Consider the following 19,073-nt stretch of genomic DNA (forward strand, 5'->3'; position numbering starts at 1 on the left):
GGTAATGTGGAAATTTTGAAAATGTGACATTCATATTATAGTGTTGAGCTATTTGTCCCACAAGAATGCTAAGAGGCAAGATTTAGCTGATATATAGCACCTGTGAGCTACTCCTTATTCTATATGCATGATAAAAGTGAAAAATGTATATGTGTATATGTGGAGGAAGTGTCCACTTACACAGACAGCCTCCCGCCGCCTCCACAAACAGCTATAGTTCCCACTGAGCAGGAGACACCAGTGGTCCTCTCTCCACTGGCATGCAGGTTATAGTGAGCACCATGAACATGTAGCTCCACAAATACCATTCTGCCCCCCACCCAAGTGAAGGCTTTCATGCAGGGACAATTTCATCTAGATGTTCTGTGTTTCCTCCAAAATGGATATCCCAGGGTTCCTTAATTTGCATGACCCCAAACACTGCCTCTACCGTAACCCACTCCTACGCCTTCCTATGGCACACAGTTAACAGAGGAATTGATCAGCGACTGAACAAGAGGTTTGGAGAAAATTCACCATGATTTACAGAAGTTGTACTTGACCTACATCCAGAGAGCACTGTTTACCCAACCAACAATGGATCTGAACCAAACTTGCCACGGATAATGGGACTTGCAGTATCTTCCCCGGTACTGTGACCCCCACCAACAATGGACTGGGACCAAACTTGGCACAAAGAAGTCCCATGACCAACTGAACGTACTGCATGGGTTAGTGGGAGTGGACCTTGATTTTGGGAGTTATAGTTCACCTGCATCCAGAAGGCACCGAACCCAAATGATGTCAGATCTGGACCAAACTTGGCACACAGACCCAACATGGTCAACTGTGCATACAGGCCTGGTTTGGGGGTGATTGACCTTGGATCTGGGAGTTGTAGTTCACCCTTATCCAGATAGCCCTGAACCCAGTCAACAATGGATCTGGCCCAAACTTCACTGATATTACCTAAAAATTTCCCTGTGTGTTCTAGAGTACATCTTCTTAAACTATGAGTCCCAACCACAAATGGGGTCCCCTTAGCTCAGTGTTGGGATTCCAAAATTGGGGAACAATAAGAGGTTTCTGAATGCCACCTAGACATTTACCAAATCTGTTAGCAACATGCAGTGTTTACAGTAGACTTTGCAGAAAATGCTTCAGCTCCACTTCATAAAATGGAAAATCAGCCTGTTTAGCAAGCCTTGGGAATGCTGATTTATCAGTAATTTTTGTGGGATTTTTAAACCTATTTTGTATACCTATGTACCTGGAGTCACATAAAAATTTCTTGGGCAGAAAGCAGTTGTGAGCAGTGCTTTCTGCCTTTACGAAGCCCTGTTCTAGAGTATTAAGCATTTCTGTGATCACAGGATGTTGCTCACTCTTGTAGCTTTGAAGATGCAGGTTCAGACAGGTTCAAGCATGTTAGAATCAGCAATAGCCCTGGCAATAACAAGTATCTACAATAGCACCATCTAAATACAGTTACTGTTCCTCTTTTTCCCCAGTATTTTGTTCTACCCCCAAAACTTGATGAACAGATCATAGATTTTGGTATACTGAGTGCCACAGAAACTAGTAGCATTTTATTGGCAATCATTAATAGCAATCCAATTCAGGTAAGTGAAAGGTATTACTTTTTCATTATATTTTAAATGGTAAGTGTTTATTACTAAACTTGTTCTGTCCTTTTCAAGCTGATTATTAAAAGTTGGCATGTGATGGGTGATGGCTTGACCATAGAACTCCTAGCTGCTGGAAAAGGCAACAGAACTGCAATAATAGCAAGTCTTCCAGACCTGGAAAAGGCCAGTGCATTGGATCAAACTTCTGTAAGTAATGCCTTTTGTCAACATCCCTTGTTATAGCTAGATGTAGCATCGAGATGAGATACGTGAATTCAGTTCCTAAAGTTCTTTTTTTAAAATCCAAATATAGATATGCATCTCAATTTTACAGTGTAGTTGTAGCACTTCTTGATTCCCCATCTGCATTTGGAAAAAAAACATGTAATTAATCGAAATCAGTCTTTGTACGATAGTTACTGATGATAATTAAGACTGGAGAGTTATATGTTAGCTAAATGTTGTTGTAACTTTAATTTTTTTAGATTTTGGGGAATATGAAACTAAAACAGATAAAGAATATATATATATTGTATTACAGGTAACATTGACACCTGGTTCTTACACAGTGTTCAGAGTAAACTTACTACCAAAAGAACTTGAAGGAATTCATGATGGGGCCATTCAAATCACAACAGATTATGAGGTACTTCTAAATTGTATTGGTCCTGAAAAATATGTGTGGCAATAAAAACAGAATACATTAAAAGGAACAATTGTTAGTTATTAACAGAAAATATTAGTTAAGTTTGGTTTTTCATTCTCTGTAAACTGCAGGCACACCTAAGCTCACAAAGCTGCTGGTAAAGCAGCTCCTTTTTGCAAAGTCCTTTTACACTTCTCACCCCCCCCCCCCCACACACACACACACACACAGTTCCCCCTTTGCCCTCTGCCTAGATCAGTGGTTCTCAACCTGTGGGTCCCCAAGTGTTTGGCCTACAACTCCCAGACATCCTAATCAGTTTAGCAGCTGTTAGGATTTCTGGGAGTTGAAGGCCAAAACATCTGGGGACCACACAGATTGAGCACCACTGGCCTAGATGTGTTTTACAACTTCAGCATGGGGAATGGGGACTTGAGAAACCTAGATCTTTGAGTTCCAAGATGCAGTGTTGTTTACTGCAGTAAACAATGCAATAAAAGTTGATCTAAGAAAGAATGGGATGCTACTATAGCCAGTCTTACCGCAGCTGTGTATGCCTCCTGCAGCAAGCAAGGTGAACAGTAGCTGTCTCCAGAATCTGTTACTAGGCATGAACAGCAAAACAGAAAGAAAATGGGAGAGCATTTATGTTAATCTCATTTGCACCCCCAGCATTTCTAAAAACCAGGTTTGGCCACCAAAATGAAAGCATAAGAAATGTGATCCTTGGATGAATTTTGGGAAACGCCTTCTAATAGTCCCTGGAAGGTTGATTGCACATGTCCTTGTTTAACAAGTGCTATATGACCTGATTGTTTCATTCTCATGTGCATATAGTTTGTTTTGAATTTTTTAAATGACTAAAACATGCTGAACTACTCTTCTTTTGGGGATGTAGGAATGTATCCCCATTCTTTCTATGTTATTTCTGCCTTTGGTATCAAATATTTTGTTAAATATGTCCTTGGGAAGTATTCTATTTCATTAGTGTCTTCTGACCTGTTGAGCATCTATGTCAATACCGAAAGTTTCAAGGTCACAACTTCTTTGTATGGTTTCATTTTGTTCTGTCCGTGTGCTTGCTTTCTGAGAATGAAATGGTGTTATCCTGGTATTTCTTGCACTGTGTTCTACATTAAAAGAATACCAAATTCCTTTAAGGATAACACAAATTTGACACATAGTTCTTTTTGGATGGACAGTTAATCTTACAGAAAATTCTTAATAGTATGCTTTTATTACAGCGATATTATTTCTGATGTTCCGCCTATAGGTTTGCAGATACATTATCTGAGGAATTACACTTTGTTACATTCAGAAATTTTTGTATAAATGCAGTACCATTTCCACTGCCCAGGGCATGTGTGCTCGTTTTTTAAAAATCAGTTTTGCCAAATGGAAAAAAAAATAGTAACTGAGCTAAGAGTAAAAACTGATAAAGCAAGGATCGGTTTGATTACCCTTAAGATGGCTTTTCTTCCTTTCTGCAGATCTTAACAATTCCTGTGAAGGCTGTAATTGCTGTAGGCTCCTTGACATGCTCCCCAAAACACATTCTTCTCCCACCTTCCTTTCCAGTAAGTTAATCTATTAAACTTAGTTTTTGTTTAGAGATGAAGACAAGTGTCATAAGAAAATTGTTCTTCTGTACTTTTGAAATTAATAGATCTCAATGATTCCATTGGTTCATATGCCTGACTCCATGAGAATGGATGCCCCTACAAGAAACATGATTTTTCCCCCTCCTATATGGGAGGGGGGGGAAATGTTGGTTGATATGTTACACTGTCTTATTGCCCAATACAAAGTAACCACTTTGTACAAAAATATTGTGAGACTATGTAATAGTTACTTCCGTTTTTTATTTTCCAGATCCTTTAATTAGAAGTGGGAAATAATCTGTATTGCAACATTACATTGTGGGCTGTTTTTTAGCTCGTTGAAGATAAAGTGAAATATTCTCACATTGTTTCTCATTCGGAAATTGAAATACTTGCACTCCATATCATTTCTTCCCCAATTTGTGAGTGGGGGAAGCTCTGTTTGGAATTTTATTTTTGATGTTGGCACAATTCTTATTGATTGCACAAATAAAAAAGAATAGTTCTAGAAATGAACTTTATCTGAGTGTTCCACAGGTTTATGTTAAATTGCTGTGGAAAACGTCTTACTAACAGTTGGAATGTCTCTTAAAAGTAGGAAGGAAGCAAAAGTGTGGAAAATGCAACTTGGCATGAATTTGCATCTACTTCATTAGTACTCTCCACCTTTTCTTCCAGAACAGATCTTGGAGGGGGTGCCATTTTATTATTAGGGATCACATGCTTGTTAAGTTGTTATGCTTTGTTTCTGTTTTGGGCTTGGCCCCATGTTAGCCGCCCCGAGTCTCTTCGGGGAGATGGTTGGCGAGATAGAAAAAATAAATAAATAAATAATCATTATTATTATTATTATTATCTCTCTAAGACCATGCTGTCCCTTCTAGTTTACTTCCTTGTTCATTGTACAATTCACACAGACGCACAAAGTCCTGCCTTGGGGCTTAGTTACATTTTTCCACCTTTATCCTATTCAGACTCACTGAGCTAACTTCTTTCATGCAAAAATAAATGGAGAATTATTGCTCCAGGAAACGTTTAGGAGTGGCAGTAATGTTTCTTAAAGTATTGTAGGGTCCTCATACATAAAGAATCCCGTATTTGAAAACCAGAAGAGGTCACACATATGTCTCGTTTTCTTTTTGCTCTTCAGCATTTTAAGGCAACCTATCTAATCTCTGGAGTATTCCAAAACCAGAAGATCAGCTATCACATCCATCACAGTTGACCATCCTGCTCTACAGAACATGAAACAACTAGAGTACTTTTTAAAAAGGGTGTGTGTGTGTGTGTAGGTGTGTGTGTGTGCACGCGTGTGTATGTATATACATACATACATACACACACACACACGTGCGCAAGCGGTTCAGTGAGTGGCATGTATGGCTTCTGGCCTTGTGCAATTGTACATGCAAATGAAAATATAAAAGAAGAATTTTTGGTGATTTTTTTTTCAAAATATCTTGAAATTGAATGAACCTTTGTATTACAAAGTTTGCTAGAACTTTGCAACCATCAGTATAGATATGTATAGAAAAAAACAGTTCTTTTCTTCTTCTTTTTAGGGCAAGACAGTCCATCAGAGTTTAAGTATTATGAGCTCTTTCTCACAGAAAGTAAAAATACAGCAGATCCGCTCACTTTCAGAAGATGTTCGCTTTTATTACAAGAGATTACGAAGCAATAAAGAAGATTTGGAGCCAGGAAAAAAATCAAAGGTTTGAGGATTGTGTTTTTTACTCAAAATGGATAAAGCAATAATTCTCTTTCCTAATGTGGTTAGTAAAAGGCATCATTGAGAAGGCATATTTGGCGAACAAGAGAACTGGGGTCCTTCCAATTTGTGCTTCCATGCAGCACATTCCAAAATGTTCCATTTTTAGACTGCTGTCTTGTGGGATAATGGCCTGTGGAGCTTTGTGCATACCAGAATGGAAATGGGACAATAGTGTGGTATGGATTCTGTTTCATTTGGACCTCCCCTTTTCCTAACAGAGAACAGTTTAAGGCCTCAGTCAGCTTTTGATCATTTACAGCAAAGTTGATTACTTTTGAACATGAATATTTCTAAAAGTTGCAGTTCCTGAGATATGTACTTTAATAAGATGTATTTCTCTTGTTGCTTATATTTTTCAGATAGCAAATGTTTATTTTGATCCGGGTTTACAGTGTGGAAATCACTGTTATGTGGGATTGCCTTTTCTGAGTAAATGTAAGTAACTTTCATTTTTGTTAAGAATTTTTGTGTTTAGCATTAACTTTTAACAGGCAATCTAAATATTGAAGACACTTGTATAAAACTGCAATTGTTTCTTCTAGCTGAATCAAAATTACAGCACAGTCTGTCTATGCAAGAAGATGCATGGGATTCTGATTGGGATTTGCATGATAATTTGTTCAAAGAATGGATCGGAATAAGAGATCGCTCAGGCAATCAGTGAGTTTATTTTCAAATCTAATAGCTTTCTAGTTGGTTACTGAACTTGAAGGATCCACTCATGCTATTTTCAAAGGTAAATTAGTCATTTGTCTATCTGAGAAAGAAATGTAGAGGTTTTTAACATAATAAATGATGGAATTCAGAAGCTTCCAAATATAGCTAATAAACTTACAAGTTTAAAACACAAAAAGATGCATAAAATTACTCTAGTTTATTCCAGGAATGGTAACCTGTATCTTTTCAAATAGTATCACACTTCTGCTTCAGTCAGCTCCATCCAGTTTAGCCTCTGGTTATGGACTATGAGAATTGTAGTTCAGCAGCATTTGGAGAGACGCTGTCTCCCCTCTGTAATGTATCCTTTCATAAGTGTTTCTCCCGGGTATATAACTTTTTATAATTATTTAGATAACATAAGGGATAAGTATTGATCAAATAACAGATATTAGCATGTTGAAGTAATTTAATAAATAGCTTAATTGTGACACAGAAGTCCCAAAAATTTGTTCAAAGAATGATTTCTTTAGTTCCACTGTGTTAGATAACTTTCAATGATAGTTTAGTATGTCTAGGAAAGCAAATAAATATAATAATAATAATTAGCTATATCCATATTCTTATAAATGTACACAATAATTCAGGGAACAGACAAAAGACTCAATTCAGGGTAATAACTTCTGTATTTACAGTGTTCCCTCACTTATTGTGGGGGGGTTAGGTTCCAGGACCACCCGCAATAAGTGAAAATCCGCGAAGTAGGGACGCTATATATTTATATATTATTTTAGTAGTTATACACTATTTTAAGTCTTTATCAACCAATTGTATGTTGACAAATCTCCTGCTCCTCCTCCCATTGCCGCTTGGGCTCCTTTTCTCTTCCTTTGGCTTCTTCCTTTGGCTTCCTTAGGCTGTAAATTGTAATTTTTATGATTTATAATTTTCTTTTAGAGTTTATTGAAAAACTACGAAACAGCAAATCCGCAAAAAGCGAATTGCGAAGTAGTGAGGGAACACTCTATGTCCTATGATATCAACTGTCAAGAGTAGTTTACCAGTTTCTATACTCAGGCTGTATAATTCTTTCATAGGTTGATAGCAACAAAACTACAGTTTTCTTATTTTCTCTTGTGTTTTGTTCCTTCCAGATGCCACTCATTTTCCATAGATGCCATTTAATATTGAATGAGTCCTCTGGATTTTTAAAGCATATGTTTGTAGTGTAGAATGTTGAACGTGACCAGCTGTAGTTTTTTATGTATACAAATTCCATGACACGTTACACTTTTGTTTATCTTCTCACTCTTTCATGCTATAGTAGTGATTAATTATATTTTTTGTTTAGATTAAGTGCTGAATTTGAAGTGGACACAGATCTTCAGAAGGCTGTGACATCCAAAATCACAGCAGAACTGGCTTGGCCTTCTTTACTAGGCTCAATGAGGCATTTGGATTTCTCACTCACCAACACAAATAGTTCATCTGTGAGTCCTGACAATGTTAATGCAGTACTAATAGAAAGAAAACCTTGCTGCTAAAATTATTTTTGTTGTTTTATTTTGGGGAAATAAATAGGAATCTAAATTTATTTTATTAGGAAGAAGAAATTCTTCTCGAAAATCCAGCAGATGTTCCTGTTTTTGTTCAGTTCCTTCCCATAGCATTATATTCTAATCCATCAATCTTCATAGATAAATTAATAGACAGGTAAGTAATGGATAATGACTAGTAAGTAGATGATGATGATATAAGCAACAGGTAATAATCTGTAAATAATGGATGAAGTAACTATAAGGCTCGGTTCATGGTTTGTTCCATGCATTCCTTTTTTTGTCCCTCAAATGGAGCCAAAAATAAGTTGCCTTTGATCTCATTGTGCAGTTTGTATCAGGTTCAAAAACCTACCTTGTATGTTTTATACCTTGTTGTCAGCCACTTTGAATCCCTGATGCGGGAGAAAAGCGAGAAATAAATATTGTTTTATGTCTTATAATGTTAGTGGTCATAATAGTTGTTTTGTATTATAAAAAATTAAAAGACAAAATTAATTTGGCCATTCAAATTCCACTGAACATCTGTTAAAGCAACTTGTTATTTGAGTGCATGTATAATTTCAAACATGCAAAATCATGGGCACTGCCTAACTCCTACATTTTTATTTTAGATTGAATTTGAGCAAGCCAGAAAACTTTAATTTAAGGACATTAGAATTTCAAGTCTCTAGGAACTGTGTAAGTAATCCTTTGTTTTTAAGCTTAATTTTGGTTAATTTTGTTTTATCCATTACAGGTGTTTGAGCTATTGTTTTATAATTGTTAACATGCACAAGATGTGAGTTTAAATGCAGTGCTCCAATTCCTATCTCACCACAAAACTTTCTGGATAACCTTAGGCAAACTTACTTTCTCAGTCAATCCCTCCCTTAGTAAAATGGAGAGAAGTTTGACTCACCTTAATGGATTTATTGTATTGTGTATAACTCCAAATATCTGTATTAAATACCTGTATCTGGCTAGCTTTATATGAACAATCTTTGTGCTCATTCTGTTTTCCACATATATAATTCAATGAGTAAATTTCTATAAACATAAATCAGATTTGTTCTTGATCCAGACCTGCATCATTAGCTAGTTCCCTGATGTGGGAGCCTAACCAGAGCATATGCTTAAAGCAGAGTTTCTCAAACTCTGCTCCTCCAGATGTTTTGGAGTTCAGCTCCCACAATTCCTAACAGCTGGTAAAATGGCTGGGATTTCTGGGAGCTGAAGTCCAAAACACCTGGGGGAACATAGTTTGAGAAACACTGACTTAGAGGTTGTAAACAGCTGTATGAAGATGAGGAACTCTTCTGTTTATGAAGTGGAATAATAATAATAATAATAATAATAATAATAATAATAATAATAATAATAATAATAATATCTCAGTCGGCATTTGGAAACAATAGACATTGACAAAATTACGATCTGCCAACTACAAAAGGCCACCCTACTGGGATCTGCACGCATTATCCGGAAAAAAATCACACAGTCCTAGACACTTGGGAAGTGTTCGACTTGTGATTTTGTGATACAAAATCCAGCATGTCTATATTGTTTGCTGTGTCATAATAAAATAATAATAATAATAATCTTAAAATCAAATCTCATAAAAGAAGTGAGATTATACCAATAATTGTCTGTCTCTCTTCCTCTCTTTAACTTTCTCCCCTCTCCTTTATATCTTACCACTTATATATTAAAAAGGATAACCTTGGAACAGGTCATTTTATAAATTACTATAAATTGGTGGAGAATTATATCATAATTTTCATGTTTCATCAAAAGATCTTTTGAGTCTGATTGGTTCTTGCTACCTTAACTTGGACTGCTATTTTCTCTATAAGAGCAGTTTTTAATAAACGGGTAAGCCAGTCTAGTAAAATAATTGTCTTGGATTCCTTCTAGCATCTAGCAAGAACCACCCTGGCTTCCAGACAAAGGAGCTCAATTAGATTCTTGTGAAGGAGATATTCTTGTTTCATAAGAAAGAGATGTAACAGACCTTGAGCTGAATTTAAACTGACTTTTTGACCTGTAATTGAAGACATTTCTTTAAAAACTAAAGTTTGTGAGACCAAAGTCCCAGAGCACAGCCACTACATATCAGTTTGTGATCCTGGTCATTTTTGACATCACCCAACAATTTGAGTTCAGATTTCTAGAATCCCAGCTTTAATCTGAGCGTGATACAATAGTATTTGTGATGAAATGAAAAATATTGATCCAACCTGGTAATTTGGCTGTAATCCCTATTTAAAGAAGAGGCACAAACAATGCCGAACCACAATATGCGTATGTCTTTATGGTAAATATGTAAGTGCCTTTGGGAAGAGGTCTGTTGCCAAGTTCCAAATGCCATCATTCATGAGCTTAGATGTGCTGGGTGGCACTTGCAGTAATTGGCGCCCAGTAACAATTTAAGAGTCATAAATTGTCTATCTCTATTGGTAATGCTTCCCTCACCCCCAATTTAGATACATGTAGATACAGGTTTATACAGCCTTTCTAATTAATAAATGTTATTTGTTTCTCTCAAGGGCCAGGCACTACTGAGCTCTACAGGATTTACAGAGGGGCTATCTCGGCAGTCAGTTTTAAATGTAATTTTGAAGCCTGGAGAGAGAAAATCTGTCAGAGTAACATTTACTCCAGTTCATAATAAAACAGTATCATCACTAATTATGATCAGGTATGATATGTATTCTAAACAAATGGGATGCAGAGTATCTGAATATAGAAATGGCAGTTATCTAGAAATACTGATTTGTAGCTTCTAGGATAAATATAATAACTTTGGGGTTATAACTGAAATTATGCAAATGCTAGGTTTTGCATTATGTTCATGTATATGCACAGGTATGGAGCAGCTACTTATATGAACTGTCATATCCACTTGTTTATCCATACATTAGGCCACATTGTTTTGTTTGATCATGAATGTTCTTTTCATGCTGCTGTTGTGATTAGAGACACTGATATTGATGAATATTTGGCACACATGTGGAAATACCAATTAATGGAATTCATAGCTGGGTCACATGCCTGCCATGTTCTGAGATGCTTGCGTAGGAACTGTCAAATATGGTTTAAGGAAAGAGTAATAAGAATGATCCACTCATCCACCCATCACTTTATTTTTATGCTATATTTTTCACAAGTAGAGATTCAAAGGGGGGGTGCAAAGTAATTACAGATAAAGTAACATAAGGGTGTAAACATAAAAAAAGTTATGATTAAATTAACAGAGAAATTTAAATCATTTGAAATAATAATTTAAAAGCAGAATAAAAGTTGTACCAACAAACTCTTGTTTAAACTATCCAATTCCAGAAGGCTGCTGGAAGAAAAAGGTACTCATCTCCCCCTTCCATAACAGTAAAGAAGCAACCACGTGAGCCTCCATAATAAGGGAGTTCCAGGCTGTGTAGGGCAGCACTTGTGTAACAGAAACATACTGGCAGCCAGTGGAAGGAAGCTGTCTGCTCCCTTGTACTCAGCCCCAATTAGCAGTCTGGCTGAAACTCTTCAAACCAGTTGAAGTCAGACTTCCTTAGGGTCAGTTGTAACAAGTTAAAATATTCAGTACTGATGTGAAACTCTCCTTTAGAATTGAAACAGGGCCTTGGTTGCCTAGACATCAGAAAGGCCCTTGGCCTTCTGTACATACAGGCAGTTCTTGGGTTATAAACAAGACAGGTTCTGTAGAACAGGTACATTACTTTAAGTATAACTCCAACCAAAAATATTTTTTTAGTTTTGGGTAGCATAGGGAAGGGTGAACACCTCTGTGGTGTTTGTTTTGCTGTCTGTGCCCTTATTCAGAAGATTTCACTTCACTTTCTGTCCCTGTGACAATTGAACATTGAATTTTTTGGTTTGTTATGGAAATTAGGAATGGTGATAAAGCTTCAGTGGAAATACCTTTTTCTCATGAAAACTCTTATAGTAGTGAATTTCCCTTTTCAGGAGTAGCTTTTCTCTCATTTCCTGTTGTCTCACCCCCATTTGTAACTAGAAGCCTTATGTAAATTGGATGTTTGTAGCTCAGGGGCTGCCTGTATTCCAACTCAAATTCTGACTAATTTTGTTCAAAACTGTATATTTTTTTATCCATTTTAAGTCTTGCATCTATTGGCCAATAAGAGAACAATTGTAAACTATGAGTCTTTGTCTCTAATCTTGTATTCTTGATTCAACTCCAAAAGATCTTGATAAGTTGCAGTTGCAGCATTCTTCATGTTGAGTAATTTAAGATTACTTTGTCTTGTAGAAATAATTTGACTGTAATAGAAGCTATAATGGTTAAAGGACAAGGGACAACTGAGAGCATGAGGATCGCAGGCAAACCACCTGGACCAGGAAGTTCTCTACGCTTTAAAATCACTGAAGCATTACTAAAAGACTGTACTGAAAGTGAGTATTCTGCAGTGAGACATTCACTGAAGCGAGCTTTCAAAATGCATGCAATGGTACCTATGAAAGACAGTAGACAATCTCTTGTTTCATTTTTTTTAAGTACAAACGAAAAAGAGGAGAAAGTAACCTTAGTGGCTTTATAAAGCCCAAGTCAACTGTATACTAAAACCACTGTTTGGTAAAGTAGTTGCTACATTTTGTTCATCAAATCTTAACTGCCTTGTTTTCCTTTTTTCAGAAACTAAATTAAAGGAGCCAAATTTTACACTGAAAAGGACCTTCAGAGTGGAGAATACAGGGCAGCTTCCAGTTAATATAAAATCCTTTGAAATAAGCGGATATTTATGTGAAGGATATGGATTTAAAGTAGTTAACTGTCAAGAATTTGCACTAAACACCAATGCCTCTAAAGACATTGTTATATTGTAAGTCTATTTTTGCTAAATACTGCCACTATTTCAACTTGTGGGGAAAGTGGGTGGCTAGAATTCCTGCCCCAGTAATGTTTTGCATAACAATTATTAGGAAATACTATTTGCTTCTCACTCTTCTATATGAAGAATACCTGGGAAATTCGTGATTCTTTCTAGTGTTGATAAAATCTTGTGATTTGTAGTGATATGTCTAATACAGTGAGGACTACTAGTACAATACTCCAGGACAATAATGTCTTTCTCCTCCCCTGCTTTGCTGTCTGAGTGATACCATCATTATGCTTTATGGTAACCATTCTGGTTGGCTTCATTTTCCTGTTGAATCTAGGGTGGTTGTAACTTGATACAAACATTTAAACATACTCTTTTCAGTGGTAAAATCAGGGTATATAGTTACGCATACACAGTGGACCCTTGGAATCTGCTTGATTCCTAGACCCTTTGTGGATACCGAAATCTGTGGATGCTCAAATCTTGCTTTATTACAATGGCATAGTAAGATGGCATCCCTTATATCAAATGCTAAACAATTCCAGTGATTATGAAGAGAGCCTGATGATCTGTAAAATGGTGGGAGGCTATAGGCAGGGTATGCTTATATGTCAGCATAATGCTTAGCACTTAGTAAAATCAAGATTTGCTGTATCAGTTTAAAAAATGGGTTGTGTGGTTGGTTGAATCCATAGATCCAGAACGTCTGGATAGAAAGGGCCAACAGTAATTGTTCTTTACTTTTTAACAGGTTTACACCAGATTTCACTACTTCCAGGGTTATTCGTGAACTGAAGCTAACCACAGCAGGAGGCTCTGAATTTATATTCATATTAAATGCATCTCTTCCTTATCATATGTTAGCTACTTGTGCAGAAGCTTTGCCCAGGCCCACCTGGGAGCTAGCACTGTATGTAGTAGTCTCAGGAATAATGAGGTATTATGCATTTATATTTTAATATCTTGTTTATATCTGCATGTTGCACTCCTGTGTCTAAGCTAGTAAATCAAAGATGTCAAGAAAATCTGCCATTACATCTGTTTCTGTTAAGCAGAAATAAGAAATCTGATTCATGTGATAGGCAGCGACTATTATTGCTGTGATGCTAATAACTGTTATGCATTAGATATTATTTCAAAAAAGCTGTTCTATTTCGATATTAAACCAAGCAGTGTTGACTCTAGTCAGTATTAACCTGAAATTGCATATTAGTACTTCATTGCTCCTAGATTTGTTTGTATTCCATTACTACAGAAGTTGATGTATACCATAAAAACAGGGCAACATGGACATTAATAGGAATAAAAGTCATGTTTTGTCTCATGTTGTACAATAATCTCTAGATTTTAGTAACAAGAACAAAAAAAGGCTCATAGACATGAGCATTTGCAAATAGTTCCAGTTTATGTACCATCAGTAGCTGTGCTAATGTCTGTTGGCAGTGGGTTTTTGTATGTTTTCCGGGCTATATGGCCATGTTCTAGAAGTATTCTCTCCTGACGTTTCGCCCACTTCTAGAACATGGCCATACAGCCCGGAAAACATACAACAATCCTGTGATCCCCGGCCATGAAAGCCTTCGACAACACTGTTGGCAGTGTTTTTGCAAAAGTTAGATTTTAGGGGGGAAAGCAAGCAACTGTCTTACTACTTTAAAGATTGTTTCCCCCCAAATGAATCAGGCAGCATCAAGGATGTGGGAGATGGAGTTTCTTCCTACATATTCCTTTGCAGCAGATAAAGTTATCTGGGAATCTCATGTGAGAAATGGTTCCTAAATGTGTGTACTGTTTCTTGAGGGGATACACCTTCTCTGGCTGGAGTCCCCTCTTTTAGGAATTCAGCTTTCTGGGTCAGTTGCCATTACCCTAGGCTCTGGGAGTCACAGGTTGGATTTCTTCCAGTGTTTTAACTACCATATTCTGTCCTTCATTTTGAAATTATTTGTATGAGTTTTAATTGAATACCTTGTCATATTGACATATGCACAGATTACATAGTGTATCAATACTGAAGCTTTTCTTATCTCTCTGCCAGAATGGTGAGATCTTATAGTTTGCAGAGGTGACAATTGAGTGTTACTCTTGATTTGTCAAAAAAAAATTAAATTAAAAAAGGTAACCCTACTGAGACTTATCTTTTTCAGTGTGCTCTTCCTTTTGGTGATTGGAACAGCTTATTTAGAAGCTCAAGGAATTTGGGAACCATTCAGAAGACGCCTGTCCTTTGAGGCATCCAATCCTCCATTTGATATGGGAAGACCTTTTGATCTCAGGAGAATAGTAGGAATTACATCTGATGGAAAGTAAGCCTTTTCTTATGAATAGGACGCTTTTTAGATACATTTCTCATCAGTGGGGTTAACCTTATGAAGGAAGCTGCTAAGACAACTAAAGCAAAAATGTCAAGGGGATTCAAAATTACTGGTAGTAACTTCAGAATACATAATACATGGAACAGATAATGGTTCCTGATTTTAAATTTCAGCTTCTACCTGCAGATATCACAATTTGTGTTCAGATCTGTCACCTATTGTCATAATTCATATAATTGGTTTTTCCTGAAAATGAGTAAAGCACAAAACTAGAATAACTTTCAAACTACTACCAAAATGGAAGAAATGAGGTAACAGACAAAATACAAACATAAGGATAGAAGAACATCTTTGCAAAAGGAAGGTCCACTAAGTGTTCATGGATGGAATCTATGTAAATTATTATTTATCGTGTTTTGAAATGGCACTGATAAGCTTTCCTGGTCTAAACATTGTATTAATGATGTGTTATTTTTTGGCAAGATCTTATACATTTTCTTTTACAATTAATATCTTGTCTCTTAAGGTTTTGAGGCCAATGTAAACATTATCTCGGTTCCATAATAATCTACAGAAGCCATATTATATTAAATCAGCTTAAGTGTATTACCTACAAACATTTACAACTAATTGTGAGGTTTGCTAAATAGGTTTGTCACAGTGTAGCAGCAGTTGTTCAGTGAGCATTTTGCTTGAGAGATTTAATGACCTTTACTTTGCTTCCAGCTTGAATCCACTTGGATCAGATTCTAACCACAGCTCTTCCAGAGGAATCTATGGGGCAGGAAGTTCCTCAGCACGATCCAATGCAGGAAATCATAAGCAATGCAACTCAACAGTAAACTTGCACAGCAATAGAAATCCAGTTGAAATTGAGAACATGAAGTTTAAAAACAGCTCAAGTGTTTCTAGCAGGACTTCCACGCAGACAGGTTCTGCGCAGGCAGTCAACAGAGCAGGTTCTCTTTTCCTGGACCCCAGCGTTGCAACTCAGAATCATACAGCAGGTAGAAAATCTAGGAGTGTAAAGCAAAATCTGCAGTCAAACCAGCATCACGCTCCGGTTTTACTGGAGCAGCACTTACCACAGCCGCCAGTAGTGCCTCAGCAGCAAGAACAGCAGAATGAAGACTCCCTCCCACCATCACAGCACCCAACCCCATCACACTCAGAAAGTGCCGGGAACACAAGGCACAGCTCAGAGGACTCTGATTTTGCTACTTTGATAGAAACCATGGATAAAGACTCTGATCACCCTGAATCCCCTTCACCAGATGTGTTTGTAGAGCACCCCCCATCTCCAGTAGCAAAAAATAAAGGTAATAAAACCTCTGCTTCTCCTGATTAACTGTATCTTAAGAAGTTAGGTAAGTCTGTACATACCAAGTTGTAACTGTTAAGTGAGAAACCTTCATTATGCTCTTATTGCTGGTTACTAGACTTGATGTTGAGGGACAATGAGGGGTGGCAGGTGACAAAAAGTAGCACAGTCCCAACTGCCTTTCAGTTCTTAAGACTGCCACCATGAAGTAAAATGCTGAGTTAAGCAACTGCATCTCTTCTATTCTTTCTTATATCCGGTGCCTTTAGGTCATCAGTTTATAATCTGGAGGCAGGAGCACAGGATATGGAAATAAGCAGCTTTAGACTTAAAACGTTACTTTTGTGGTATTAAGTGTTATAAATGTGATTTAAATTATTACATGCATCCTTCTGGAATTTAAAACACATTTCTTTAAAGTGCACATTTTTTAAAATGCCTCTTCCTCCGCCAAGTGTGTATATTTGTCTATGTTGTGATTATGCTTAAAGTATTAAATGAAAATTAACCTCAAAGTATTTTGTTACTTTGAATATTGGCAGCCAGTGAAATTGATTTAAGACTAATGCTATCTGTCTAATGTTCTGGTCAGCTGTCTTACTGCTGCATATTATATTGGCCACAGTTTCTGAATTATCTTTAAGGGATGCCGAATATATAGTATATATTTTTCGTGTCAGGAGCAACTTGAGAAACTGCAAGTCGCTTCTGGTGTGAGAGAATTGGCCATCTGCAAGGACGTTGCCCAGGGGGCGCCCGGATGTTTGAGGGGGTTTGGCCGAGTGGGTGAAGGTGGTGGTGAATGCCTCCCTTCAGGGCGGCAAGTTTCCAGCGAGCCTAAAAATGGATGTGATCAAGCCGCTGTTGAAAAAGCCGGTTCTGCTGGACCTCTCAGTCCTCCTGGTCAGTCGCAAGGCTGAACAGGGAATAGGGTTACAGCCTGTGTTGGACGGGGTCTCGGCAGTGGCCAGGGGAGCATTCGCACAACTCCGCCTTGTGCGCCAGCTGCGCCTGTTCCTTGGGAGGTCTGACTTGACCACAGTGGTCCATTCTCTGGTTACATCCCTCTTGGATTACTGCAACACGCTCTATGTGGGGCTGCCTTTGAAGACGGCCCAGAAGCTCCCAATAGTACAACGGGCGGCAGCCAGCTTAATAAAGGGAGTGGCCTACAGGGAGCGTACTACCCCCCTGTTAAGCCAGCTCCATTGGCTGCCAATATGCTACCGGGCCCAATTCAAAGTGCTGGTTTTGACCTACAAAGCCCTAAACAGCTCCGGTCCAATTTACCTATCCGAACGTATCTCCTCCTATGAGCCCATAAGAACTTTAAGATCATCTAGGGAGGCCCTGCTCTCGATCCCACCTGCTTCACAGGCGCGGCTGGTGGGGACGAGTGACAGGACCTTCTCGGTGGTGGTTCCTCGGCTGTGGAACTCCCTCCCCAGTGACATCAGACAGGCTCCTTCCCTTCTAGGGTTCAAAAAAAAACGAAAGACATGGCTATGTGCTCAAGCATTCAATGAATGAACTTTCGAGCTTGACACAGTCCGTTTTTAAGATTCTGGATTAACAAAGTCTAGTGAATGAAAGAACATTACCTCGGTGCATGGTAATGTTTTATTATTGTATATTGGTTTTTATGATGTTTTAAATGTTTTTAGTTTTTAATGCCTTTTGTATTGTATTGTTGATGTGATGGCACTGTGTTGCCAATTTGTAAGCCGCCCTGAGTCCCCCAGGGGAGAAGGGCGGGGTAGAAATACTGGAAATAAATAAATAAACTACTCAAGACTATTTTTGATGCTGTATTAGCACGATCAATTAGGCAATGCAGTTGTTAAACAACTCTCAGTTGTTAGTCAGCACAGTATAGACAGAAAACTTTGAAAAACCAGATAGGTACCAGTAGGCATTCTCTGTAAAGCAAAAATCATATGTGTGAAATTTTATAGAGTTCTTATATTTGACATGAAAGTGGCACTAAAACAAATTACATCTTGTCTAAAGAGGTGTGGCTGACTTGAGACAAAATGCATCCAAAATTTTACTGTGCTTTTCATTGAAGTACTATTTCAGTGTAGTAGATTATCTTCCAAGTAGAATTTGTTTGAGGAAAATCCCAGTGGTGAAAGAGTGCTGCTTACTAAAGCTGTCACAGATTGTAGCTGTTGCTAAATTGAAGATGCCTTTATCACCACAGGGAAAGGAAAACAGTTTCAGCGGAAAGCCAAGCCTCAGAAGAAAAGAGAAGAAAAAGAGAGACGAGGAAAGGGAAAGCAGCACGAGGATGAGCTAAAGGATTCTCTAGCAGATGATGACAGTTCTTCAACTACCACAGAAACTTCCAACCCAGACACAGAAACACTTCTGAAAGAGGTACAGAAATGCTGAAGGAATGGAGAGAATAAATGAGAAGCAGGATTTAGCCCATCTTGTATTTCTATTAGAGCTTGGAAAAAAATTCCAACATTGCTAACTCTTTTTATGTAATATTCTAGTACTATATCCGTTATTCAGTAATGAGCTGCCTCTCATAGCTGCGTTGTTGTTTTATATCACAGTTTTAAGGAAGTCCTGTGCTGAACTACATTTGGTATAGTAGAGTCAGTGAATAATGTCCACCTAATAATTCCATACCTGAAGTTTGCCAAAATATTTGGTGCAACTTTTTCAGGCTTGCAAATTGTCCCCAGAGCATTTTGCAGAACTCATTTCAAAACTCGATGACAACAGTAATTAAACATTCAAATAACAACAGCAG

General features: G+C 37.6%; 1 protein-coding gene across 2 annotated transcripts in view; it reads left to right on the top strand.

Moving 5' to 3' along the window:
• The window catches only part of tmem131 (transmembrane protein 131), an 87,260-nt gene that overhangs the window by 58,263 nt on the left and 9,924 nt on the right, over window positions 1-19,073 (top strand). For both annotated transcript variants that reach the window (XM_008107092.3, XM_016992338.2), the window contains exons 16-32: window positions 1,491-1,601; window positions 1,680-1,814; window positions 2,149-2,253; window positions 3,744-3,830; window positions 5,417-5,569; window positions 5,988-6,063; window positions 6,171-6,288; window positions 7,637-7,775; window positions 7,889-7,998; window positions 8,456-8,522; window positions 10,370-10,521; window positions 12,103-12,245; window positions 12,487-12,673; window positions 13,425-13,610; window positions 14,821-14,979; window positions 15,715-16,307; window positions 18,513-18,688. In XM_008107092.3, the coding sequence (XP_008105299.1) occupies window positions 1,491-1,601; window positions 1,680-1,814; window positions 2,149-2,253; window positions 3,744-3,830; window positions 5,417-5,569; window positions 5,988-6,063; window positions 6,171-6,288; window positions 7,637-7,775; window positions 7,889-7,998; window positions 8,456-8,522; window positions 10,370-10,521; window positions 12,103-12,245; window positions 12,487-12,673; window positions 13,425-13,610; window positions 14,821-14,979; window positions 15,715-16,307; window positions 18,513-18,688 (2,697 nt within the window). The remainder of the gene's footprint in view (window positions 1-1,490; window positions 1,602-1,679; window positions 1,815-2,148; window positions 2,254-3,743; window positions 3,831-5,416; window positions 5,570-5,987; window positions 6,064-6,170; window positions 6,289-7,636; window positions 7,776-7,888; window positions 7,999-8,455; window positions 8,523-10,369; window positions 10,522-12,102; window positions 12,246-12,486; window positions 12,674-13,424; window positions 13,611-14,820; window positions 14,980-15,714; window positions 16,308-18,512; window positions 18,689-19,073) is intronic.

This window comes from Anolis carolinensis, chromosome 3, assembly GCF_035594765.1.
Source record: "Anolis carolinensis isolate JA03-04 chromosome 3, rAnoCar3.1.pri, whole genome shotgun sequence".
Lineage (NCBI taxonomy): Eukaryota > Metazoa > Chordata > Lepidosauria > Squamata > Dactyloidae > Anolis > Anolis carolinensis.